This window comes from Salmo trutta, chromosome 26 (assembly GCF_901001165.1).
Source record: "Salmo trutta chromosome 26, fSalTru1.1, whole genome shotgun sequence".
NCBI lineage: Eukaryota > Metazoa > Chordata > Actinopteri > Salmoniformes > Salmonidae > Salmo > Salmo trutta.
In genome coordinates this window covers 21,147,345-21,174,009 of record NC_042982.1, presented here as the reverse complement: position 1 = coordinate 21,174,009, position 26,665 = coordinate 21,147,345, and the positions used below count along the sequence as shown (strand labels likewise).

General features: G+C 42.0%; 1 protein-coding gene across 1 annotated transcript in view; it reads left to right on the top strand.

The window, feature by feature from the left end:
- LOC115163396 (nectin-3-like protein) overlaps positions 1–26,665 on the top strand; it is a 62,170-nt gene that overhangs the window by 14,850 nt on the left and 20,655 nt on the right. The window contains exon 2 of the mRNA XM_029715229.1: positions 24,097–24,444. Coding sequence (XP_029571089.1) covers positions 24,097–24,444 — 348 coding nt within the window. The remainder of the gene's footprint in view (positions 1–24,096; positions 24,445–26,665) is intronic.

The following is a 26,665-nucleotide window of genomic DNA, read 5'->3' as shown; positions in this document are numbered from 1 at the left end:
ATCACACAGCCATTTTTCAAGCTAGCATATCATGTCACATAAACCCAAACCATATCTAAATGCAGCACTAACCTTTGATGATCTTCATCAGATGACACACCTAGGACATTGTGTTATACAATACATGCATGTCTGTTCAATCAAGTTCATATTTATATCAAAAACCAGCTTTTTACATTAGCATGTGACGTTCAGAACTAGCATTCCCACCGAACACTTCCGGTGATTTTACTAAATTACTCACGATAAACGTTCACAAAAAGCATAACAATTATTTTAAGAATTATAGATACAGAACTCCTCTATGCACTCGATATGTCCGATTTTAAAATAGCTTTTCGGATGAAGCACATTTTGCAATAATGTAAGTACATAGCCCGGCGTTACAGGGCTAGCTATTTAGACACCCACCCAGTGTAGCCTTCACCAAAATCACATTTCCTATAAGAAAAATGTTCTTACCTTGCTTGTTCTTCATCAGAATACACTGCCAGGACTTCTACTTCAATAACAAATGTAGGTTTGGTCCCAAATAATCCATCGTTATATCCAAACAGCGACGTTTTGTTCGTGCGTTCTAGACACTATCCCAACGCTAAATCTCGGCCACGAGCATGACGCAAAATATGACAAAAAATTTCGAAATATTCCATTACCGTACTTCGAAGCATGTCAACCGCTGTTTAAAACCAATATTTATGCAATTTATCTCGTAGAGAAGCGATAATATTCCGACCGGGAATCTGCCTGTCTGTAAACTGAGGAAAAAACCAAAAGCCGGGGGCGGGGCGTGTCACGCGCCTAAGGCTTAGTCCATTGACTGACCACTCAGCATTTGCTCTCGTGTGCTTCAGCCAGGGCTTTGAATGACATCATTCCTGTTTTTCCCGGGCTGTGAGACTCCATTGTTGACGTGAGAACTGTCACGTAAGAGCAGAGATCCTTTGTAAACGACAGAGATAATAAAGAAGGGCAAGAAATGTTCAGACAGGGTACTTCCTGAACAGAAGCATCTCAGGTTTTTGCCTGCCATAGGAGTTCTGTTATACTCACAGACACCATTCAAACAGTTTCAGAAACTTTGGAGTGTTTTCTCTCCAAAGCTAATAATTATATGCATATTCCAGTTTCTGGGCAGGACTAATAATCAGATTAAATCGGGTACGTTTTTTATCCAGCCGTGAAATTACTGCCCCCTAGATGTAACAGGTTAAACAGATTGTATTTTGGTTATAGACACAAATCAGATGACGGACTTGTTTTCCTGCTCTTCCTCAAGCTGACTGACCAAACGAAGACTCTGGGGCATGGGAAGGATTGCAACATTGTGCTCGCTCACTAATCCCTCCCCATTGCCAAGATTCTTAAAGACCATTTTCTAATTATAGCCAGGCACTGCAAAGGCAGACATCGTTAATAGGCCTGTGAATTTAAGCAATCATTTAAAAAAAAAAAGTAGCCTATAGCTTGTCACAAATACAGATCCAATCTCTCAGGACCCATTCCTCTGCTGAAATCACCATGCTGAAAGGCTTCAATTAGGAAAGAAAATCTTCCTAGCTCCAAACCCTGTATTCTGTTTTTGAATAATTTGTTAATTTCTTGTTTAACCTCTTATGACTAGGGGGCAGTATTTTCACGGCTGGATAAAAAACGTACCCGATTTAATCTGATTATTAGTCCTGCCCAGAAACTAGAATATGCATATAATTATTAGCTTTGGATAGAAAACACTCCAAAGTTTCTAAAACTGTTTGAATGGTGTCTGTGAGTATAACAGAACTCCTATGGCAGGCAAAAACCTGAGAAGGTTCTGTTCAGGAAGTACCCTGTCTGAACATTTCTTGCCCTTGTTGATTCTCTCTATTACAAAGGATCTCTGCTCTTACGTGACACTTCCCACGTCTCCAATGGGCTCTCAGAGCCCGGGAAAAACAGGAATGACGTAATTCAAAGCCCTGGCTGAAGCACACGAGAGCAAAAGCTAAGTGGTCAATCAGTGGAGAAATGCTTACGCTCGCGACCTGCCCCGCCCCCGTCTTTCGGTTTTTCCCTCAGTTTACAGACATTCAGATTCCCGGTCGGAATATTATCGCTTTTCTACGAGATAAATTGCATAAAAATTGGTTTTAAACAGCGGTTGACATGCTTCGAAGTACGGTAATGGAATATTTAGAAATTCTTTGTCACGTTCTGCGCCATGCGCACAACCGTGATTTACCATTGGGATAGTGTCTAGAACTCACGAACAAAACGTCGCTGATGGAACATAACGATGGATTATTTGGGACCAAACCAACATTTGTTATTGAAGTAGAAGTCCTGGGAGTGCATTCTGACGAAGAACAGGAAAGGTAAGACCATTTTTCTTATAGGAAATGTGATTTTGGTGAAGGCTAAACTGGTTGGGTGTCTAAATAGCTAGCCCTGTGATGCCGGGCTATCTACTGAGAATATTGCAAAATGTGCTTCATCCGAAAAGCTATTTTAAAATCGGACATATCGAGTGCATAGAGGAGTTCTGTATCTATAATTCTTAAAATAATTGTTATGCTTTTTGTGAACGTTTATCGTGAGTAATTTAGTAAATTCACCGGAAGTGTTCGGTGGGAATGCTAGTTCTGAACGTCACATGCTAATGTAAAAAGCTGGTTTTTGATATAAATATGAACTTGATTGAACAGGCATGCATGTATTGTATAACATAATGTCCTAGGTGTGTCATCTGATGAAGATAATCAAAGGTTATTGCTGCATTTAGCTGTGGTTTTGTTTTTTGTGACATTATATGCTAGCTTGAAAAATGGGTGTCTGATTATTTCTGGCTGGGTACTCTGCTGACATAATCTAATGTTTTGCTTTCGCTGTAAAGCCTTTTTTAAATCGGACAGTGTGGTTAGATTAACGAGAGTCTTGTCTTTAAATAGCTGTAAAATAGTAATATGTTTGAAAAATGGAAGTTTTCGGATTTTAGAGGAGTTTGTATTTCGCGCCCCGCCCATCATTGGATATTGGCGCAGACGTTCCGCTAGCGGAACATCTAGATGTAAGAGGATAACAAAGTAACACGTTTGAGGTACAAGCATATCCTATATAAATGCAATACATCCTGTATCTAGCCTATGTACCACTGATTAAAGTAATTGGTGAGACACTTGTGTAGCCTTGTTGATGTTTGTATTACTTTGAGATGGATAAAAGGACTAGAATCTGTCCTTTGTGTTTTTTTAAATCTATATCTTACACAGAGACAGATGACACAGCTCTCAGAGTTCAGTTTAGCATAAAGTTGCTGGGAGAAGGAATGCACATAATGTAGTAAAGACAGAGATGGTGTGTGTCCCAAATGACACCCTGTTCCCTACAGTGCACTACTTTTCACCGGAATCCTCTGGAGGGAGTATAGGGAATGGACAGTATGTTGCCACTTGGAACACACCCATAGAGATGGAGATGAGAAGGAAGGTGGGATCTGAATAGGTACGTAGCATAATGAACATGGGTATACATTGTCACATGGGTATCCCTCGTCCTAATAACTAAAACCCCCTGGCTCATAAATATTTTACACAAAATCGGTATTCACAGCATCACAGGAATTGTCTCTCTCAAATACAAAGGCCACGCTCATTATCCAAAGTGTTTGCATCCCCATAAGATTGAATCATAATGTTTTCATTCTATTTGAGATCTCTATCCCTTCTGTGTCCCCATCGCATGTCTTCAGTCTCTACGACTCTCCCACGTGTTTCCGTTCTGATGTTGTCTGAAATATGACTGACTCCATCATCGTCATGTAGCTGTTTAGACTGAAGTAATGTCAGGACCGCTAGATTACTGATTTTTGAAGGAGTTTGTTAGCTACTGCTAACTAAAAATACAGGCAAACAGTTTAAGAAGTCTGAAAAGGGTAAGAAAAATCCCTGGGAATCATCTTAAAACCAGAAGAAAAACAATCCAATTTCCTCCAGGGTCTCTGTGGCGTATAGGAAACTGTGAGAAATTAATGAAACTACAGTAACAGTATTTAGTTGAGGATGTGGATGAGTTTTTGTTTTTTCACATTAACTAATTACTATCTGCTGGGATTTGTATAGGCCTCAGTCTCCCAGACAGTGAGTCCCCACCTATCCCCCTAAGACTCTGGCTTGATGTATTTCAGTCTATTTCTGTCTGTGTGTAATTGTTAGTGGAGTTGAGGTTGTGATTTTTAAACTTAGTTTGTGAACCAGAGAAAGTACCTAGTCCTTCAAAAGAGACTCTTGTGTGTTGTGAGTTTTGGAAGGAAGTCCAGTGCCCAGCCCTTGTTAGGTCGGATAGTATACTGTCGCCTGGAGTGTCATCCGTCTGTATCTATGTGTGTTCCTAGGCACGGCTCACTGCTGGATTTACACTTGAGCATTGTCAGAGAGACTGTATCCAAAACAGTTCACTAACCCTATAGTGCACTACTTTTGACCAGGACCATGTGGCTCTGGTCAAAAGTAGTGCACTATATAGGAAAAATCGTTTGCCATTTGGGATGCATCCAGAGCGACTGCTGGAATGAGCAGCATACGACTCGGCTCTACTACTTCACCCAACTGTTGACACAGCGCGTAGTGGGGTGGTATAGTGTTCAGTCTGTGGTATGGAAGCCTACATGATTGGCTGGATTGTAATGAGTTTGACAACATCTGTGAATTACAGCCCAAAAATAGCTCAGCTTACCACACCTTTTTCTTGTCACGACTCTGTAATGTGATGTTTGGGAATGATTCAGTTATAGATTCAGTTAAATGTATCAAAAACAAATCATAAAGCACTTGTCTCCAAAGACTGACTGAATAGACGCAATTCAATTTTCTGGTTGTCGCATATGTCGTTACAATGTATTAGCCCAAGAATTTCATGGTTGTCTGACTGAGTCTGGGGTGGAGAGAGAATGTTTTCAGGTCTTAGTAATGTCAGCTCCTGAGTTTCTGATTCTGAGAAGGAAAACCCAACTTCCACAAATAGTCAGTCTGTGTGTCAGCTAAGCCTGGCATATTAGGCTTACAACTCATGCCTTGTGTTGAAACTAGTTGTACATTTACTGGAAGATGTAGACCTACCACCAATGTACGAAAGGCCTGTAACGGGGACAGCTCAACACCCTTTGGAGTGATAACACTTCCAGAAGGAGCACATCAGGAATGTCATAGCCTGACCCTCTGACACTGCAGCTACCAAATTAGCCCATATTATTCACACAACAGGTTGAGAAACACCGGAGTGTGAACCCCTAGACCATGAGTCGTCCTTCTTCAGTTCTTCCCTTCCTTTCACTCCCCCCAACTGCCATCCCTTTAGTCCTCATTTGGAGCTGCCAAGATGCTAAGTGTTTCTTTACTATATATATTATATTTTGTGTTGTGCTAGAGTTTTCTTTGAGGAATTGAATTAGGCTAATACTCATATCCCTGTGACTGCATATTTTCATCAACATGTCCCACATTCTCCCTGCAACCAACCATAACACACAACCCAGACTGCTGAGTACTGCAGGGATGTATTGGTTTGCTTAAGGACACTGGCAGACATCGTCCTTCACAGATCCTAGAGAGTATAGTTATTGTCCACTGTGTCGAGAGGTTGCAACCCATCCTGACACTATGTACGCTAACACTATTGATTTCTGTTTTCTGTTTAAGCACTGAACTTTAATTAAATGTGACAGTCTGAGAGGGGTTGTAGTCAGGCGGGGTGCTCTGGGGAGCAAGGAGAAAAGGACAGTGTCTTAAATGGCACCCTATTCTCTATAGAGCACTACTTCTGACCAGCACCCTACGGCCCTGGTCAATAGTAGTGAACTATAAAGGGAATAGGGTGCCATTTGGGACCCATCCAAGGATCCTGGAGAGGACCAACTGGGAATGTGGTTCTGAAAGAGTCAGCTTGCGCCTCTGAAAGGCCTGCCTGCCAGAGTGTGATTGTTTCTGCCATGAATTAACCTTTCAGGCGCAGGCGTTCCGCTAGCGACCCACCTCGACAACATCCGGTGAAATTGCAGAGCGCTAAATTCAAAATACAGAAATAGTCATAATAAACATTCATAAGAAATACAAGTGTTATACATCGGCTTGAAGATGAACTTCTTGTTAATCCAGCCGCTTTGTCAGATTTCAAAAATGCTTTACGGCGAAAGCATACCATGCGATTATCTGAGGACAGCGCCCCGCTTACAAAAGCATACAAATATTTTACAACCAAGTAAAGGAATTACAAAAGTCAGAAATAGCGATAAAATTAATCACTTACCTTTGAAGATCTTCATATGGTTGCAGTCACAAGAGTCCCAGCTACACAATAAATGTTTGTTTTGTTCGATAAATTTCCACTTTATATCCCAAAAACTCTGTTTTGTTGGTGCGTTTTGTTCAGTAATCCACTGGCTCAAAGGTGGTCAAAACATGCAGACGAATACATCCTAATAGTACCGGTAAAGTTTGTCGAAACATGTCAAACGATGTTTATAATTAATCCTCAGGTTGTCAATTGTCTAAATAATGGATAATATTTCAACCGGACAATAGCGTATTCAATAGAAAGGAAAAACAACGAAGGGCGCACAATCGGTCACACGTGCAAACCAGCACTGCATGATTCTACAGTCCACTGACAGAGAGGTCTCATTCTTCTTCATTTTTCAGAAAACAAGCCTGAAACAATATCTAAAGACTGTTGACATCTAGTGGAAGCCATAGGAACTGCAATCTGGGTCCTAACCCATTAGAAACTCTATAGGCATTCAATTGAAACTACCTACATCAAAAAATCCCACTTCCTGGATGGATTTTCCTTAGGTTTTCGCCTGCCATATCAGTTCTGTTATACTCACATACATTATTCTAACAGTTTTGGAAACTTTAGAGTGTTTTCTATCCAAATCTACCAATTATATGCATATCCTAGCTTTTGGGCCTGAGTAACAGGTGGTTTACTTTGGGCACGCTGCTCATCCAGGCTTCGAAATACTGCCCCTAAGCCATAAGTTAACTGCCTGAAAAACACCCTCTCCAAGTTACAATGCAAGGAAGGAAGGATGCAGATTACAGTTAGTGTTGGGCCAAATGTCTTTTTCACACTGCACAAATATGACCTGGGATAAAGACATCGCCATAAAAGCAGCAATACAACTGTCGTGACTTTACTTTCATTAATGTGATGACTGTTATTTATTTAATCCACTAACTATGTTTAATTGTTACCCAATTTAAATGAATCATGTAACAGTTAACTCATTAGGAATTTGGGGCACCACGGAAGAGGTTGCTTAAAGAGTTACCATCTCCCGAATGAAACTCTAAAGATCTTTACCTATCACATCCATCAAACAGGCAATGTATTAATCATGACCTCTTATCATATCATCATTCTGAACAGTCGTAACCTGCAAAAACCCCAGCCTTACTCATGATTCAGTACTACACAAATTGGTTTAATTATTTATTTACTAGCTGACTAAATAATAACACGAAATAAACATACACACTTACTACATGAAACAAAGGTCCCTAGCAGACTTTTGCAATATTAGGTTGGAGTCATTGAAACTCGTTTTTCAACCACTCCACAAATTTCTTGTTAACAAACTATAGTTTTGGCAAGTCGGTTAGGACATCATCTTTGTGCATGACACAAGTAATTATTCCAACAATTGTTTACAGACAGGTTATTTCACTTATAATTCACTGTATCACAATTCCAGTGGGTCAGAAGTTTACATACACTAAGTTGACTGTGCCTTTAAACAGCTTGGAAAATTCCAGAAAATGATGTCATGACTTTAGAAGCTTCTGATAGGCTAATTGACATCATTTGAGTCAATTGGAGTTGTACCTGTGGATATATTTCAAGGCCAAACTTCAAATTCAGTGCCTCTTTGCTTGACATCTTGGGAAAATCAAAAGAAATCAGCGAAGACCTCAGAAAAAAATGGTAGATCCAAACACCTGAAGGTACCATGTTCATCTGTACAAACAATAGTATGCAAGTATAAACAGCATTGGACCACGCAGCCGTCATACCGCTCAGGAAGGAGACGCGTTCTGTCTCCTAGAGATGAACGTTGTAACGGCTGTTGAATGGAGTAGACCAAGGCGCAGCGTGGTTAGTGCTGAAATTTAATGGAAAATGAGAACACTTTACAACTAAAAAAAGGACATAGAATGCCCACCCCAACTCACGCCCTGACCAACCAAAATAGAGACATAAAAGGATCTCTAAGGGCGTGACAAACATACTGTGGTGCGAAAAGTGCAAATCAATCCCAGAACAACAGCAAAGGACCTTGTGAAGATGCTGGAGAAAACAGGTACAAAAGTGTCTATATCCACAGTAAAACGAGTCCTATATCGACATAACCTGAAAGGCCGCTCAGCAAGGAAGAAGCCACTGCTCCAAAACCACCATAAAAAAGCCAGACTACGGTTTGCAACTACACATGGGGACAAAGATCGTACTTTTTGGAGAAATGTCCTCTGGTCTGATGAAACAAAAATAGAACTGTTTGGCCATAATGACCATCGTTATGTTTAGAGGAAAAGGGGAGGCTTGCAAGCCGAAGAACACCATCCCAACCGTGAAGCACAGGGGTGGCAGCATCATGTTGTGGGGGTGCTTTGCTACAGGAGGGACTGGTGCACTTCACAAAATAGATGGCATCATGAGGGAGGAAAATTATGTGGATATATTGAAGCAACATCTCAAAACATCAGTCAGGAAGTTAAAGTTTGGTCGCAAATGGGTCTTCCAAATGGACAATGACCCCAAGCATACTTCCAAAGTTAAGGCAAAATGGCTTCAGGACAACAAAGTTAATGTATTGGAGTGGCCATCACAAAGCCCTGACCTCAATCCTATAGAACATGTGTGGGCAGAACTGAAAAAGCATGTGTGAGCAAGGAGGTCTACAAACCTGACTCGGTTACACCAACTCTGTCAGGAGGAATGGGCCAAAATTCACCCAACTTATTGTGGGAAGCTTGTGGAAGGCTACCCGAAACATTTGACCCAAGTTAAACAATTTAAAGGCAATGCTACCAAATACTAATTCGAGTGTATGTAAACTTCTGACCCACTGGGAATGTGATGAAAGAAATAACATCTGAAATAAATCATTCTCTCTATTATTTTTCTGACATTTCACATTCTTAAAATAAAGTGGTGATCCTAACTGACCTAAGACAGGGAATTTTTACTCAGATTAAATGTCAGGAATTGTGAAAAACTGAGTTTAACTGTATTTGGCTAAGGTGTATGTAAACTTCTGACTTCAACTGTAACTTCATCACCTCATGTGCACCGCACACCAGAGACGCCGATAGAGCTCACCAGCTCCCTTCATCTCCCGTTGTGCTATTTACAAACAAACACGTGACTGGCTCAATGTGACAGCTGAAATTAAGAACACAATCTGCTTTATCTCCTCTAACGTATTGCAGAAGTTGACTGAAGGTATTAACTTAAAAAGGATCTACAAATATTCAAATTTAATTGAAAAACTTAAAATTAATAGTTTGACGGTATTGAAAAACCATCACGTGTTTTTTTTCAAATACCCAGGGATACAGGATATACAGTATACCGCCCAAGCCTACTCAATAGCCTTTGAGTCTCCTGAGTGTGCAATATTTTAAGAGGCACGGATTAGAAAGAAAGCCGACGGCAGTAAATCACCCTTAGAGATAAGTGATTATCTCCCACTTTTCTCTCATTCCATGGAGAGACTTGAGGGTGGTGGAAACTTGAAACTTCAGGTAAAGGTTTTCCCAAAAGCATGTCAGCCATTTAGGTAGATTCTAAGTGTAAACGTCTTTCCACCTCTTGAGTCGTGTAGATGAGCAGTGGGAACAGTTTGCCTTATCTTTTCAACAGTAGGCAAATTGGTTGTTTTAAACAAATGTTGTCCTGTATTGTCCCATTTACTTCCTTTCCCATGTTTGTGGTACCACATTTTTTACCTTCACATCAATAAATAATTGTGACTGTTTGTGACCACCTGGTGTTCCAGCACTTGGCCTAGTGTAGGGCCTATGTCTGAGGGACATGGAAAATTATAGAATGACGGAAGCAAGATAAAGGGTGAATTGGATGATGTTTGAAAAAGCTGTGGTAAATGTTAGACAACTGTCTGCCAATTCTGTACTCTAAGAATTGAGTGAGTATACTGGAAAGCTTCTCAAAGCTAGTGATTAATCGTGAGAGCTCTGTGCCTTGGTTAATAACTCACTGCCAGACAGAGCGTATCCGGTTGTGGAAGTTATTTATTTGCCAGTAGAGCATTCTCAGTTCTCACATTCGTTGTCTGAATTCATTAATTCATCTGTCTCTCTGTCATTTGAGCTAACCTATTGGAAAAAAACAACTTTTTTTGTTACTACTGGGCCTTCACTAAACTGTCTTGCGTTTCATCATACCCTCACAGGTTAATGTGAGGGAGGGAGCGCCCAACTTGAGTACTCCCCTACCCTGCTCTCCTTTTCATCCTCTTTAGTCATCTCTCAGGGTGTTTGTGTGGGTGTGTGTGTGTGTGTGTGTGTGTGTGTGTGTGTGTGTGTGTGTGTGTGTGTGTGTTTGTGCGCGTACAGATTATTGGGAGGACAAATTTAATCAGGACTGTAGAGCAGCTCAGCTCAATGGCTGCTAATTGTTGTTCTTAAATCAATTCAATTGATTTAAGAACTTAAATTGTCACTCTCTATTTGCGCGGGTTATTCATCAGTAATGTGAGGACACCTCTCCCAAAGGAAACAATGTGGGGGTAGGCATAGAATTAGGAATTAGAATACTAGAATGGACATGCACCTTCTTATGATCGGATAAATGTCAGCCATTTTGGTCAGGGAGTTGGCATGTCTTTGTCCCAGCAGAACTGGCCTACCTTTGTCCCGGCTTGCATGATGGCAACCAGGTTACACTTAAAAGGAGAATCAGGCAGATCACTACCTTCCAAGGACTCAACTTGTGTTTACTCCTCCACTCTCTCCGTTCTCTTGTAGAGCTTGTACCACCAGCTTGAATAAAACCTGTTAACACATCATAAAATGTATGCAGTCCTACAGCATGTTCTAACATCAAACTGGTAACATCTTCCTGTACTGATGTACTCATCATCACAATGTGTTCTAAATGCAAATCCTATTGGATGATTTAACGACACGAGTTGTAATTCTGACATTGCCATTAAGCCTAGCCTGTGTGTCTGCGTCTGAGTGGTTTTATTTGGGGTGACTGTATTTGACCCCAGCTCTAATGCTGACTCAATGATGTGTTGGGCCAAGCCCTCACTGTCATTGTCTACCCTGCCTGTTACTCCATGCACAGCCATGACCTTGTTCTCCTCTACTCTGACTCACTGCCTGACTGCAGCCATGACCTTGTTCTCCTCTCCTCCACTCTACCTCACTGCCTGACTGCAGCCATGACCTTGTTCTCCTCTCCTCCACTCTACCTCACTGCCTGACTGCAGCCATGACCTTGTTCTCCTCTCCTCCACTCTACCTCACTGCCTGACAACGTCTCTGTTGCCTCTCTTCTTCTCAAATCTTAACCCAACTCTTCCATAATTTATTTTGTATAGTCTTTTCTTTCTTTCTTTCTTTCTTTCTTTCTTTCTTTCTTTCTTTCTTTCTTTCTTTCTTTCTTTCTTTCTTTCTTTCTGTCTCCTCACATTACACATTAGTTCTGTTTAGTTTTTGTACTAACAATACTCCCTTCTGCACAGATTTCATTTGTCTGCATTCCTCAACTGTGAGGTCTTTAGATCTAGTTTTGTCCTGCGTGAGTGTTACTTGACATGCTAATCGATTCATGGAGTTTTGCCCACATCTACGTGGTGTGTTTATCCCATTGCTCATGTTTGTACTGTAGCTTTGTGTCTCTATCTCTGTGCAGTCTCTTGCTTCCTCCTGACCAGACTGTGGAGAGGAGAGGACTACAACCCAGGGAACATGCAGGTTCTTTGGGGAAGATCGAGGCTGTGTCAACTCTGGGTGGATGGGTGGGGGATTTTGGCTCATCAAGTGGCCAGTGTGCAATGTTTGAGTTGGTTGCCAAGCAAACTGGAAGGTTTTGATTTACCATTACAGCGTCTTCGTTCAGAGCAGCTTGTCACAATTAATGGCGTCAGGAGGGAGAGAAACAAACAGAAAGCGTGCTTCAAAGGGCCAGCATAGCATATCCTTTTCATGAGTTCATTGTGCCCTGCCTGATGGGTTCTCAGGGTTTCCATCCATATAGGGACCTAATATCAATTTTAGTTCTGCTTCCTCTGTCTTTGTAATCTCCTGTCTTTAGTAGGCTTAGGCTATTCTCTGAGAGAGTCCTCATAATATGTTAGTTGTCATAACAATCATCAATTGATTGTTTGGGCCTCTTTCCCTTAGTCATCTTGTTCATTTGATTCCAGGACTACTACCATGCATGAAGGCTTCAGTGTTTCCCCTAGTCTTTTTCCTTGGTCGGGCAAATTCAGGGCTGTAAACTCCAAAACATTCCATTGAAACCAATAGAAACCACATAATTTAGGAGGGAGGCAACAGAGCTAGGTGATTTATTCTCTTCCTACGTTAAGGAACAGAGGATAATCAAAAACTAGAAAAAAATTGGTGAGGTGCAGAATGCAGTAAAATATCAACTGTAAGTAAGGCATAACAATATAGGCCTAGGAATGAAGAGCATGGCTTTGTTTTGGGTGAGATCTGAAATACAAAGTAGCTTACTTCTCCTAGAATAGAACAGTGAACAGATTGTGTCTTTATAGAGAGGCAGTGGATTGGACTGAGACAATGGATGCATCCCCAAATCCCTATATAGTGCCCCTATGGACTCTGGTCAAAAGCAATGCACTATATAGGGCAGAGGGTGCCATTTGGGACGTAGTGCAGCCTACAGTGGCTCCAGTCCGGTCCAGAGGGATGCCTCATTGTTTTTAAAGGCTCTCTCCCTCGCTGATGGAACAGCATGCTTTGTTTTGTTTAACGCCCTGTTCCCATTTTCTTACCTCCAGTTTTTTCAGATTCCATTTCATATTTGTATTATTTGTTTTGATTGCGGGCCTTCATCTGCAGTGCGTTCTGAGCCAGGGACTCCAAGTTGCCTGCCACACTCCCGCTGTGTCCCAAATGGCACCCTATTCCTTATATAGTGCAGGGCCCATAGGGCTCTTGTCAACTAAACTAGCGCACTATAAATGGGAGACAACCAAGCCGGCCACACTCTCCTGGCTGTAGTATAGGTGTCCCAGGCAGAAGCCATCTGTCTCACTCCTCTCCTGTGGTGGTGGGGGTGGAGGAGGGTGGTGGGCACAGCACTAAATGCTCAATGCTGTTCTGTAAAACAAACATGGATGGAGTCTAGTTTCCCTGTGTGCTTTGACAACCCAGAGGCTGAAACCAACAGACACACTGCCTTGATGTTTGCTTGGACTAGGGGGGTGTCCCAAATGTCACCATTTCCCTATATAGGGCTCTGGTCAAAAGTAGTGCACTATATAGGGAATTGAATTGGGTCCTATTTCAGAGGCAGTCCCAGAGGCAGACAGACACACTGACTGTCTTGCTGGTTGCTTGTTGTAGTAGCCTAGCTATGTATGTAGAAATGGTGGCACTGTGTGGCAGGTACAGTATGTGGGGCACGCTGCTAGCCTAGCGGAGCGTAATGGCCCAGTCTCAGTTAGTCTGAGACGTTTGTCATGCCTGTGCCTGGATCAACATGCTTGTCACACATGCCAAGCTTGTCAGTGTATTCACTCTCCTGCTACTGCCGCACAGAAAAGGCTGTATTTTTGGATGAGTTTCTTTTTTTAGTCTCCTGTCCTCCTGTGTGTGGTGACTGAGGTATTCCCATGTTACAGTAGCTTGTGTTTTCATGGCTATGTATAGCTCCTGCTCGTGTGTGTGTGTGTGTGTGTGTGTGTGTGTGTGTGTGTGTGTGTGTGTGTGTGTGTGTGTGTGTGTGTGTGTGTGTGCGAGCGTGCCTGTGTGTGTGTGACGTTGTTATGGTAGGCCAGTAGCAGCATATGGCGTTCCGGGCGCGTTGGTCCCAGGGACAGTCAGAGTGCACGAGCAGCTGTTGTCCCGGCTCAGTGTTCTGAGTGGAGTGGAGACTGGCTGCATAGCATACACTGACCCTGACACTCAACCACACCAATACACACAGAGGATACTGTGACGGCACGGCACGCTGACGCTAAACAAACAAAGCACAACACAACTCAATGCGCTGCAATACACACACAACTATTCAGCCATGGAAAGCTCTTACAAACCCCTCACCAGCTAGGCTTGCTATATGATTCACATATCTTCTACCTAAACACATACACACATTCTCAGATTGCTCACACACTCACCCCCAGTTTTTATATTGGAAAGAGTGTGTGCGTGTGCGTGTACTAGGGCTGACCCCATTTAGTCGACTGGTCGATTGTTTGATCGATAGGTTATTGGTCGGCTGAGATTTATTTCGTCAAGCAGTAGCAAAAAATAAATAATTCATGGTGAACAAGACACCTGTTTGATTCGCGCCTGTCTGAGTGGTCTGATCCATTGTGGAGGCCGTGGGGATGGCACAGTCCATCAGTCTAAGACATGTGCTACTGAAATTGTATATGGTTAAGCTATATTATGTAAGAACAATGGTGCAGCACAAATAAAAATAATATACAAATGCGCTTTCTCCCGCGTTGGATAGTGGTCGCTGTCCTCGATTCTGAAACACATCAGTGCGCTGTTGAATTGACGCCTTTTCCTAGACCATGTTGCTACCTCATGAAGCTGGTTGAGAGAATGCCAAGAGTGTGCAAAGCTGTCATCAAGGCAAAGGGTGGCTACTTTGTAGAATCTAAAATATATTTTGAATTAACACTTTTTTGGTTACTACATGATTACATATGTGTTATTTTTATAGTTTTGATGTCTTCACTATTATTCTACAATGTAGAAAATAGTAAAAATAAAGAAAAACCATTGAATGAGTAGGTGTGTCCAAACCTTTGACTGGTACAGTATATCTACAGAAACAAGACAGATCCTGCTTCTGTTGCCTGTTTGAGTGTTTGTGTCACGTTAGTGTAGTTTGGTCAGGACGTGGCAGGGGGGTGTTTGTTTTATGTGGTTCGGGGTTTGTGTTTATGTAGAGGGGCGTTTGTTTAGAGTATTCCGGGGTTTTTGGTAATGTTCTTGTTTTGTATTTCTCTGGTTTTCTATGTTGTGTATTTCTTTGTTGGCCTGGTATGGCTCTCAATCAGGAACAGCTGTACATCGTTGTTTCTGATTGGGAGTCATACTTAGGTAGGCCTTTTTCCACCTGTGGTTTGTGGGAAGTTGTTGTTTGTATAGCTGTGTGTGTAGCCTGCAATCCTGTTCGTTCGATCGTTTTGTTCAGTGTTGAAATAAAGTTAAGATGAGCACTCAACCCGCTGCGCCTTGGTCCACTACGTACGACGACCGTTACAGCTTGTTTAATAGCCTACTGATTCCGTGAGCACCAAGCCTCACGCGACCACATGTCGGACTTCACACTCTGGTATTATTTATAATTCATTTAGTGTTTACACTGTTCCAAATTGTCAGAAAATATATTTATAATAATAATAACCCTCCTTTTTCCTTGATCTCCTTCTGGATATTATTATTATTATTATGATCATCATTATAATAATTTTTAATGTCATTATCATTAGTAGCCTTCGTTTAGCAGCCTTGTATAACCACCATCGAGCTCTAGGCCTAAGACCGCATCTTTTTTTGTCTTAATACGTAACTTACTTAGGCCTATATTTCAATACCTACAGTTTAAGTCAGAAGTTTACATACACCTTAGCCAAATACATTTAAACTCAGTTTTTAACAATTCCTGACATTTAATGCTAGTAAACATTCCCTGTCTTAGGTCAATTAGGATCACCACTTTATTTTAAGAATGTGAAATGTCAAAAATAATTAGAGAGAATGATTTATTTCAGATGTTATTCCTTTCATCACATTCCCAGTGGGTCAGACGTTTACATGCACTCAATTAGTATTTGGTAGCATTGCCTTTAAATTGTTTAACTTTGGTCAAACGTTTTGGGTAGCCTTCCACAAGCTTCCCACAATAAGTTGGATGAATTTTGGCCCATTCCTCCTGACAGAGCTGGTGTAACTGAGTCAGGTTTGTAGGCCTCCTTGCTCGCACATGCTTTTTCAGTTCCGCCCAAACATTTTATAGGATTGAGGTCAGGGCTTTGTGATGGACACTCCAATACCTTGACTTAGTTGTCCTGAAGTCATTTTACCACAACTTTGGAAGTATGCTTGGGGTCATTGTCCATTTGGAAGACCCATTTGCGACCAAGCTTTAACTTCCTGACTGATGTCTTGAGATATTGCTTCAATATATTTATATACATTTCCTGCTTCATGATGCCATCTAGTTTGTGAAGTGCACCAGTCCCTCCTGCATCAAAGCACCCCCTCAACATGATGCTGCCACCCCTGTGCTTCACGGTTGGGATGGCGTTCTTCGGCTTGCAAGCCTCCCCCTTTTTCCTCTAAACATAACGATGGGCATTATGGCAAACAGTTCTATTTTTGTTTCATCAGACCAGAGGACATTTCTCCAAAAAGTACGATCTTTGTGCCCATGTGCAGTGGCAAACCATAGTCTGCCTTTTTTTATGGTGGTTTTGGAGCAGTGGCTTCTTCCTTGCTGAGCGACCTTTCAGGTTATGTCGATATAGGACTCGTTTTACTGTGGATATAGATACTTTTGTACCTGTTTCCTCCAGCATCTTCACAAGGTCCTTTGCTGTTGTTCTGGGATTGATTTGCACTTTTCGCACCACAGTACGTTAATCTCTAGGAGACAGAACGCGTCTCCTTCCTGAGCGGTATGACGGCTGCGTGGTCCAATGCTGTTTATACTTGCATACTATTGTTTGTACAGATGAACATGGTACATTCAGGTGTTTGGAAATTGCTCCCAAGGATGAACCAGACTTGTGGAGGTCTACAATTTTTTTCCCGAGATCTTGGCTGATTTCTTTTGATTTTCCCATGATGTCAAGCAAAGAGGCACTGAGTTTGAAGGTTGGCCTTGAAAGACATCCACAGGTACACCTCCAATTGACTCAAATGATGCCAATTAGCCTATCAGAAGCGTTTAAAGCCATGACATCATTTTCTGGAATTTTCCAAGCTGTTTAAAGGCACAGTCAACTTAGTGTATGAAATCTTCTGACCCACTGGAATTGTGATACAGTGAATTATAAGTGAAATAATCTGTCTGTAAACAATTGTTGGAAAATTACTTGTGTCATGCACAAAGTAGATGTCCTAACCGACTTGCCAAAACTATAGTTTGTTAACAAGAAATTTGTGGAGTGGTTGAAAAACTAATTTTAATGACTTCAACCTAAGTGTATGTAAACTTCCGACTTCAACTGTATATAGGCTACTGTATCAATCAATTGTATATAGGCTACTGTATCAATCAATAATTTATGTGTTCAATGTCATCACATAACATAAGAGTCATTCATGATTTGAAATGCAATCAAGTATTTTAGTTTTAAAATGAAATAACAAGGAGACCATTGAAATATTAACGTAAACAGTAAATAGGCCTAAAACGTTCAAATTCAGAAATGTTATTTACAATTGAATGTGACTGTTTTTAGTCTTTGCTGTAATAAAGGCTGTACAACAAAAAATGTACGTAAGACAGACTGGTATGCTCATAATTTATTTTGTGTTGTTTACATTGTTCCAAACAGTCAGAAAAATTATTTTGTAATCTATACAGCACCTATTTGGCACACATAATATACAGGCAGAGCTTGCTCCTTTCCTTCTTTTTGTTGATCTCCAGTATTTTCCATAACTAGTCACATTTATTCCACACATCTGACTTCCCCTTTACCTCCTGAGCAACCAGTAAACATTCCCCTGATTCAAGTTTATTTGTCACGTTATCTGCATCCATTTTGCTGTCACGTGTTACGGTGTTCAGAGTTTGTTATTACCAATAAATTGATTTGATTATGATATGCTATACAGTGCATTCGGGAAAGTATTCAGACCCCTTGACTTTTTACATATTTTGTTACGTTGAAGCCTTATTCTAAAATGGATCCCACAATTATATATTTTTTCATCAATCTACACACAATACCCCACAATGACCAAGCAAAAAAAGGTTTTTAGAAATGTTTGCAGATTTATAAAAAAACAAAACAGAAATACCTTATTTACATAAGAATTCAGACCCTTGGCCCTCCCGAGTGGCGAAGCGGTCTAAGGCACTGCGTCGCAGTACTAGAGGCGTCCCTACAGATCAGGGTTCAATCCCGTTCTGTGTTGCAGCCGGCCGCGACCGGGAGACCCATGAGGCAGCTCACAATTGGCCCAGCGTCGTCCGGGCTAGGGGAGGGTTTGGCCGGCTGGGATGTCCTTGTCCCATCGTGCTCTAGCGACTCCTTGTGGCCAGCTGTACTGTGTTTCCTCCGACACATTGGTGCTGCTGGCTTCTGGGTTAACCTCTTACATCTAGATGTTCCGCTAGCGCAACACCTGCTCCAATATCCAATGATGGGCGTGGCGCGAAATACAAATTCCTCTAAAATCCGAAAACTTCAATTTTTCAAACATATGACTATTTTACAGCATTTTAAAGACAAGACTCTCGTTAATCTAACCACACTGTCCGATTTCAAAAAGGCTTTACAGCGAAAGCAAAACATTAGATTATGTCAGCAGAGTACCCAGCCAGAAATAATCAGACACCCATTTTTCAAGCTAGCATATAATGTCACAAAAAACAAAACCACAGCTAAATGCAGCACTAACCTTTTGATGATCTTCATCAGATGACAACCCTAGGACATTATGTTATACAATGCATGCATGTTTTGTTCAATCAAGTTCATATTTATATCAAAAACCAGCTTTTTTACATTAGCATGTGACGTTCAGAACTAGCATACCCCCCGCAAACCTCCGGTGAATTTACTAAATTACTCACGATAAACGTTCACAAAAAACATAACAATTATTTAAAGAATTATAGATACAGAACTCCTCAATGCACTCGATATGTCCGATTTTAAAATAGCTTTTCGGTGAAAGCACATTTTACAATATTCTCAGTAGATAGCCCGGCATCACAGGGCTAGCTATTTAGACACCCAGCAAGTTTAGCCTTCACCAAAATCAGATTTACTATTAGAAAAGTTTGATTACCTTTGATGTTCTTTGTCAGAATGCACTCCCAGGACTTCTACTTCAATAACAAATGTTGTTTTGGTCCAAAATAATCCATAGTTATGTTCCAACAGCGGCGTTTTGTTCGTGCGTTCTAGACACTATCCGAATGGTAAATAAGGGTCACGCGCATGGCTCATTTCGTGACAAAAGATTTCTAAATATTTCATTACCGTACTTCGAAGCATGTCAACCGCTGTTTTCTCGTAAAAAAGCGATAATATTCCGACCGGGAGTCGTTGAATCCGTTCAGAGACGATAGAATAAAATCATGGTGTCGTATCGTGCACGAGCATGAAGCCCTTTGTCCGCTGATAGACCACTTAGCAAAAGCGCTCGTGTGTTTCAGCCAGGGCTTTGAATTACGTCATTCAGCTTTTTCCCGGGCTCTGAGAGCCCATGGAAGCCGTAGGAAGTGTCACGTAACAGCAGAGATCCTTTGTAATGGATAGAGATAATCAAGAAGGGGAAGAAATGGTCAGACAGGGTACTTCCTGAACAGAATCTTCTCATGTTTTGGCCTGCCAAATGAGTTCTGTTATACTCACAGACACCATTCAAACAGTTTTAGAAACTTTGGAGTGTTTTCTATCCAAAGCTAATAATTATATGCATATTCTAGTTTCTGGGCAGGAGTAATAATCAGATTAAATCGGGTACGTTTTTTTATCCGGCCGTGAAAATACTGCCCCCTATCAATAACAGGTTAAGCAAGCAGTGTGTCAAGAAGCAGTGCAGCTTGGCGGGGTCCTGTTTCGGAGGACGCATGGCTCTCGACCTTTGCCTCTCCTGAGTCCGTACGGGAGTTGCAGTGATGGGACAAGACTGTAACTACCAATTGGATATCACAAAATTTGGTAGAAAAACAGGTAAAAAGTACCCCCAAAATTATTTCCTATAAAGAAGTATTCAGACCCTTTGTTATGAGACTCAAAAATTGAGCTCAGATGTATCCTGTTTCCATTCATAAACCTTGAGATGTTTGACAGTGCATTTCAGGGCTAAAACCAAGCCATGAGATCGAAGGAATTGTCCCTAGGGCTCCAAGACAGATCTGTGGAAGGGTATCAAAAAATGTCTGCAGCATTGAAGGTCTCCAAGAAGACTGTGGCCTCCATCATTCTTAAATGGAAGCGTTTTGAACCACAAAGACTTTTCCTAGAGCTGGTTGCCCGGCCAAACAGGGGAGAAGGGCCTTGGTCAGGGAGGTGACCAAGAACCCGATGGTCGCTCTGACAGATCTCCAGAGTTCCTCTGTGGAGTTGGGAGAACCTCTGTGGAGATTGACAACCATCTCTGCAGCACTCCACCAATCAGGCCTTTATGGTAGAGTGGCCAGACAGAAGCCACTCCTCAGTAAAAGGCACATGACAGCCCGCTTAGAGTTTGCCAAAAGGCACCTAAAGGACTATCAGACTATGACAAACAAAATTCTCTGGTCTGATGAAACCAAGATTGAACTCTGTAGCCTGAATGCCATGCCTCACGTCTAGAGGAAACCTGGCACCATCCCTACGGTGAAGCATGGTGGTGGCAGCATCATGCTGTGGGAATGTTTTTCAGCAGCAGGGACTGAGAGACTAGGCAGGATCGAGGGAAAGATGAACGGAGCAAAGTACAGAGAGATCCTTGATGAAAACCTGCTCCAGAGTGCTCAGGACCTCAGACTAGGGCAAGAGTTCACCTTCCAACAGGACAACGACCCTAAGCACACAGCCAATATAACGCATGAGAGGCTTAGGGACAGGTCTCTGAATGTCCTTGAGTGGCCCAGCCAGAGCCCGGACTTGAACCTGATCGAACATCTCTGGAGAGACCTGAAAGTAACTGTGCAGCGACGCTCCCCGTCCAACCTGACAGAGCTTGAGAGGATCTGCAGAGAAGAATGGGAGAAACTCCCCAAATACAGGTGTACAAAAGAAGACTTGAGGCTGTAATCGTTGCAAAGGATGCTTCAACAAAGTACTGAGTAAAGGGTCTGAATATTTATGTAAGTGTGATATTTCAGTTTTTAAATTGTGTGTAAATGTGTGAAATCCATTTTAGAATAAGGCTGTAATGTAACAAAGTGTGAAAAAAGACAAGGGCTCTGATACTTTCTGAATGCCCTGTATGTTGCAGCTTCAGCAACACAGTTGGATATCACACAATACACACTGTTGGTGTTCTGTGGTGGTCATTGCAGAAGGGAGGAGAGAGAGCCAAAGGGTTCTAGTCACAGTCACTCGCTGTATTTTTTTTTTAACACAGCACAGTAAGTCTGAGTCGGGCCAGGAACATTCAAATCAATTGCGGTCTGAGTCCCTCTAGTCACTTGTGTGTCTTAATTATTTCATCAAACAGTTTTCTTAAAGCATCAGACAAGCTCAGTGCATTTCATTGATTTGATTAAAACACATAGGGTGTCTATACATGGAAAAATAGACATTTTAAAATTAGACCAATCGATTAATTGAAAGAACCGACGACTCTTGGTCGACCAAGATTTGTTTTAGTCTGGGACAGCCCTAGTGTGGGGGTGTGTGTGTGCGCGTGCGCGTGCACGTGTACATGTGATCCCTGAAGTGACAGGGGAGGCAAGGGAGCAGGGAGAGCCTATTTTCCCTCTTAGCCAGGATAGCGTAGCTGTGGTTTCCCTCTCATATTCATGTCAAGGACCCTAAAGCACCAGCCAGTAGGCCGCTTTTATTAGCTTACTCCACACACATTGGTAGGTGGAAATTTAGATCTCCCAAATATAACTTTAAATTGCCTTAAGAAAACTCAGACCTTACACTGAATGTTTTGAAAGGCATTCAATTCATGTAAAAACATAAAGGCTAGTGCAAGATTTACAACGAGGTGTGCCCCCAACAATTCAATATAGACGACAGGGTTGTAAAAGTTCATATGAACTTAATGTTTAAATTTATACAGTATGTGGGTATCAATGACTCATTTGTGTTATTATGTTTAGAGACATTTGACTCTGGTCTTTCTTGGTTGGAATATATTTTGCACATGATTCTAGGCATTGGACTAACCTGTAATTTAAGATGTGTTTCAAGTTCAAATTCATTTCCCTCAAGTTGTAGGCTAGTGATTCATTCAGAGTTTGCTGCCTATGGTGTTTCTAAATGTTACTGTAGGCATGTATTGCTCAATTTCTTAAATGGTTAGACTAGCTAGTTATTGCAAACATCCAGCACGAGGTGTTAGGCCTATCTAGTAGGAAGTAGGCCTACTGTATAACCTTGTCCGAGCCAGAATAGCCCATTGTCACGACTTCCACCGAAGTCGGTCCCTCTTCTTGCTCGGGCAGCGTTCGGCGGTCGACGTCATCGGCCTTCTAGCCATCGCCGATCCACTTTTCATTTTCCATTTGTTTTGTCTTTGTTTTACACACCTCCCCAATTACATGTTCATTATTTAACCCTCTTTTTTCCCCATGGTTTTTGTGAGTGATTGTTTTAATGTAAGTTCGGTCCGATGTTTGTGGGCTTGGTATTACTTCATGTATTTGGAAATTTTGAGTAAAGTTCATTGTGTTACTCATCTCTGCTGTCCTGCGCCTGACTCCTCTGCACCAGCTACACCCAGAACCTTACACCCATAGGGCAGGAGGCACCTACCCGTATCTCCTGTTTCTGTTGCGGGAGGCAGCTTGATGTATAAGTACACCCCCTAGACAGACTAGCTTCCTATCTACTATAAATCAGATTAGCCTAGTAGGCTTGTATCATGCAGCTTCTACTTTCCAAGCAAAGGAAAACAAAAAGTAGAGGAACACAATACTGCTGAATCATGTTAGGCTTCATTGCCTCTTTTCCGTCCATTGAAGCGGCTGATCCCCACTGTTTTAAAAAATAAATATTTATTTAACCTTTATTTAACTAGGCAAGTCAGTTAAGAACAAATTCTTATTAACAATGACGACCTACACCGGCCAAACCCGGACGACGCTGGGCCAGTTGTGCACTGCTCTATGGGACTCCCAATCACGGCCGGTTGTGATACAGCCTGCCATAATAATGTGCTCACTGCTCATCCTCTCTCCTCATTGGCTTTCTGCGCCTTTACTCAATCACAGCATCTGAACTAGCCAGCCAGCCCCCATGAAAAACCCACATTTTACATGTTACAGCAAGCTGAAAATAACTCCCAACATGCATAGACATGAAAGGGCCTTTTAAAAACAGTAAAAAAACATCAAATTGCTTTTTATGTTTCATCTCCTTCCAGAAAGTTTTTTTTCTTTATAATGCTTTGACTTTATATGGCAAGGTGCTCTAACAATTAGCAGCAGTGACAGTGAGGACGTCCTGTGGTGAACAGGGAGGCTGAATGTCTGTTGCTGTGTATTGCGGTGTGTGTTGCTCATTAGGAGTGAACACACATTGAGGGGTTCCAGACTCAGACACATCTCCCTGATAAACCCCATCATAAAGCTAAAAGCCCATCCGTTGTTACACTGTTGAAATACCACCTTAATATCACAAACACACGGCATGACTAGTTGTTCCAGAAAGAAGTCCGGTCAGCCCATTCCCATGGGAAGAGTAACATGAGAGGGAAGTGACGTGATATAGTATGTTTCATAATGTAAGCCTACCTCGTCAAGGCGGTTTGGTTTCTATGGTTTGGAAGGGGCTGTCGTTTCTGAATAAAAGCATGAAAGAGGAATAAAAAAAGGTGAATAAAAGTTTAAAAGAAGCCCATGTTCTCCTTTTTGACTAAGGTTCAGTTCTGATTACAGTTTTTCTTTTTATGACATGGATTTTCAACATGGATCTCTCCTGTAACTGTGTCTATATCTAACTAACTGTGTCTCTCACCTTCCCCCTGTCTATAGGTGTGAGCAGTAACGAGGTGCTTGTCCCAGAGAGGGTGAGTGCTGTGCTGGGGAAGAACATTACTCTGGGCTGTAGGGTGGAGGTGGGCACCAACCTCAGCCTCACCCAGAGCTCCTGGGAGCGTCGCCTGCCCTCAGGCACCATCACCCTGGCCGTCTTCAACCCCCAGTTTGGCATCTCCATCTCCCCAGACTACGCCAGGCGCCTGTCCTTCCTGAACCCCTCCGTGCACGATGCCACCATCGTCCTGGAAGGCGTGGGATTTCAGGACATCGGGTCTTACACGTGTAAAGTTGCGACTTTCCCACTGGGCAACACGCAGGCATCCACCACCGTCAATATACTAGGTATGTGGAACTCTTAGACAGCTTCGGACCTGGTCAATTTACCTTATTCCCTTTATAGTGCACTACTATTGACCAGGGCCCGCATTGGGCTCTGGTCAATAGTAGTGCACTATAGAGGAAATAGGGTGCCATTTTGGATGCAGCCCCAATGGGCCCTAGTCAAAAGTAGTGCTCTAAATGGGGAATAGGCTGTCATTTGGGACACAGACACTCGGCGTCCACCATAAAGAAACAGTTACTTTTTGTACTGTAGAAGCATACAGCACCAGCTCCATTTTACCTGAATGTCCTTTCTCAGAAAGTGTTCTCATTGTCCCTATGAATTATAGGAGGTCAGTTCAGACTTGATAAATATTCATACAGCTAGCCTTATTACTGTAGGAGCCAAATGCCACATAGATTTACTGACTTAATATAAACAAATCCTCATGTAAAGGTTCCAACTCGTATGGACACATTATAAAGTAGCACCTTATTGAGAGTGAACTTTAAGGATTGTTGTTCGGTCAGCATGTGTTTCCACCCCTATAATAGTTGATTGGATTGTGGACGGTGATGAAAGCTGCAGCCAGCCAGGCTTCATGTGTATATCTCTCCTGAGACTGAGTCCCAAATAGCACCCTATGCCCTATGTAGTGCACGACTTTTGACTGGTGAAGGTAGTGCACAATATAGGGAATAGGGTGCAATTTGACACTCGGCCTCAGGCTGGCTCTGATGACTAATGAGGGCTACATTAAGTGCTGCTGTGACAGGAGGCTGCCTGCCTCGACTCAGTGTCTGGGCCTCCACAGCCTTCCATTAGCCCACATCTACCTTCAGTCTTCTGTGTCCCAAAAGGCACGCTCTTCTCTAGTGCACTGCTTTTGACCAGGGGCCATGGGGAATAGTGTCATTTGGGACGCAACCTGGGCTTCCACCCGCCTTACTTGACTCTGCGTTGTTGTTTATTGGGGGTGTTTTATTTCTTAACACTGTGACTGGGTACACTCCTCTTCTGAGAATAATCACTGATAAAGAAAGAAAAAGCTCATAGCTTCCCTTTCAACAACGGTTGTAAGAATGTAATAGTCTGGGACAGATTTGAATCTTATAAGAGGAGTGCAGTGTACATTCAGGTAATGAAACCCCCCCCCCACCCCCCATTCTCTCTTACTCGTTCTGCCTCTCTCTCCCACCCCCTTCCTCCTCCTCCTAACCTTACAAAAGGCAAAGGGTTACATTTTAATGGTAGGAGGAGCTTTGCTACTTGAGCCTCAAGCCCCCACATGTAAACAATGGCAAAGGTATAATACACCACCACCGAAACTCTGAGAATTAGAATGACCTTTTGTTTGGGATTGTTATTGCTGACAAGGAAGTGAGAAACCTTATGCAGTTTTCTAAGAGACTGAGTTTCTGCTAAGACTTCTAAGAGAAAACAAGACAACACTTAAAAAAGCTGCATTAATGAAGATGTCAACTGATGATACTAGGCCTGACATTGCGGCAAACTCCACAGTCTGGCCGAGCTCCACTTTAACTTTCTGAGTTATTGTATCATCAAACCATAAGCGGCCTTCTACTCAGACCTAGATCTCTCTGTATGACTCACTGATAGCCATGTTTTACTGTCCATGACATGCATTTGATGTGGAGCAATAACATCTTCTCTTTTCAGCTGAGTCATAAAAACTTAAGAGAACATAACCTCGCAGCAGTGCAGTGCCATGGCAAGACTTGTTCAATTGTTGAGGGTCAAATTACATTTTTATGTTTTATTGTTAGAAGGTGTTTCATTAGATAATCAAAATATCCATTCTCTATGATTTACTTGATCATCCAATGAGCCCCATAAATGCAGAGATTGGTGATAATTGTAATTATTTTTAAGTGTACTGATTGATATGTCAAAACTTTGGAGCTACTGCATGTTTTGACCACTGGCCTTACAGTTGAACTGTAGTCCTGGTTGGCTGGCTTTGTCAGCTGCGCTCTGATCGGGCTGGTCGATATGGCCAAAATATCATATCACGGTATACATTTTTTAAATGTTTTTGAATAACAAAATATCTACATTTGCTTTGAGTAGTGTGTGACCCTAGGGGGGAAGCACATACATTCTAAGTGATTTCATTGGGTCTTTCTCCATTCTGATTGTTTCATACTATTCAGTTCAACCAAAAATAATTTGCAGCATTTTCATTTCATTTCTGCATTTCCTGCACTAATTTGACATAAT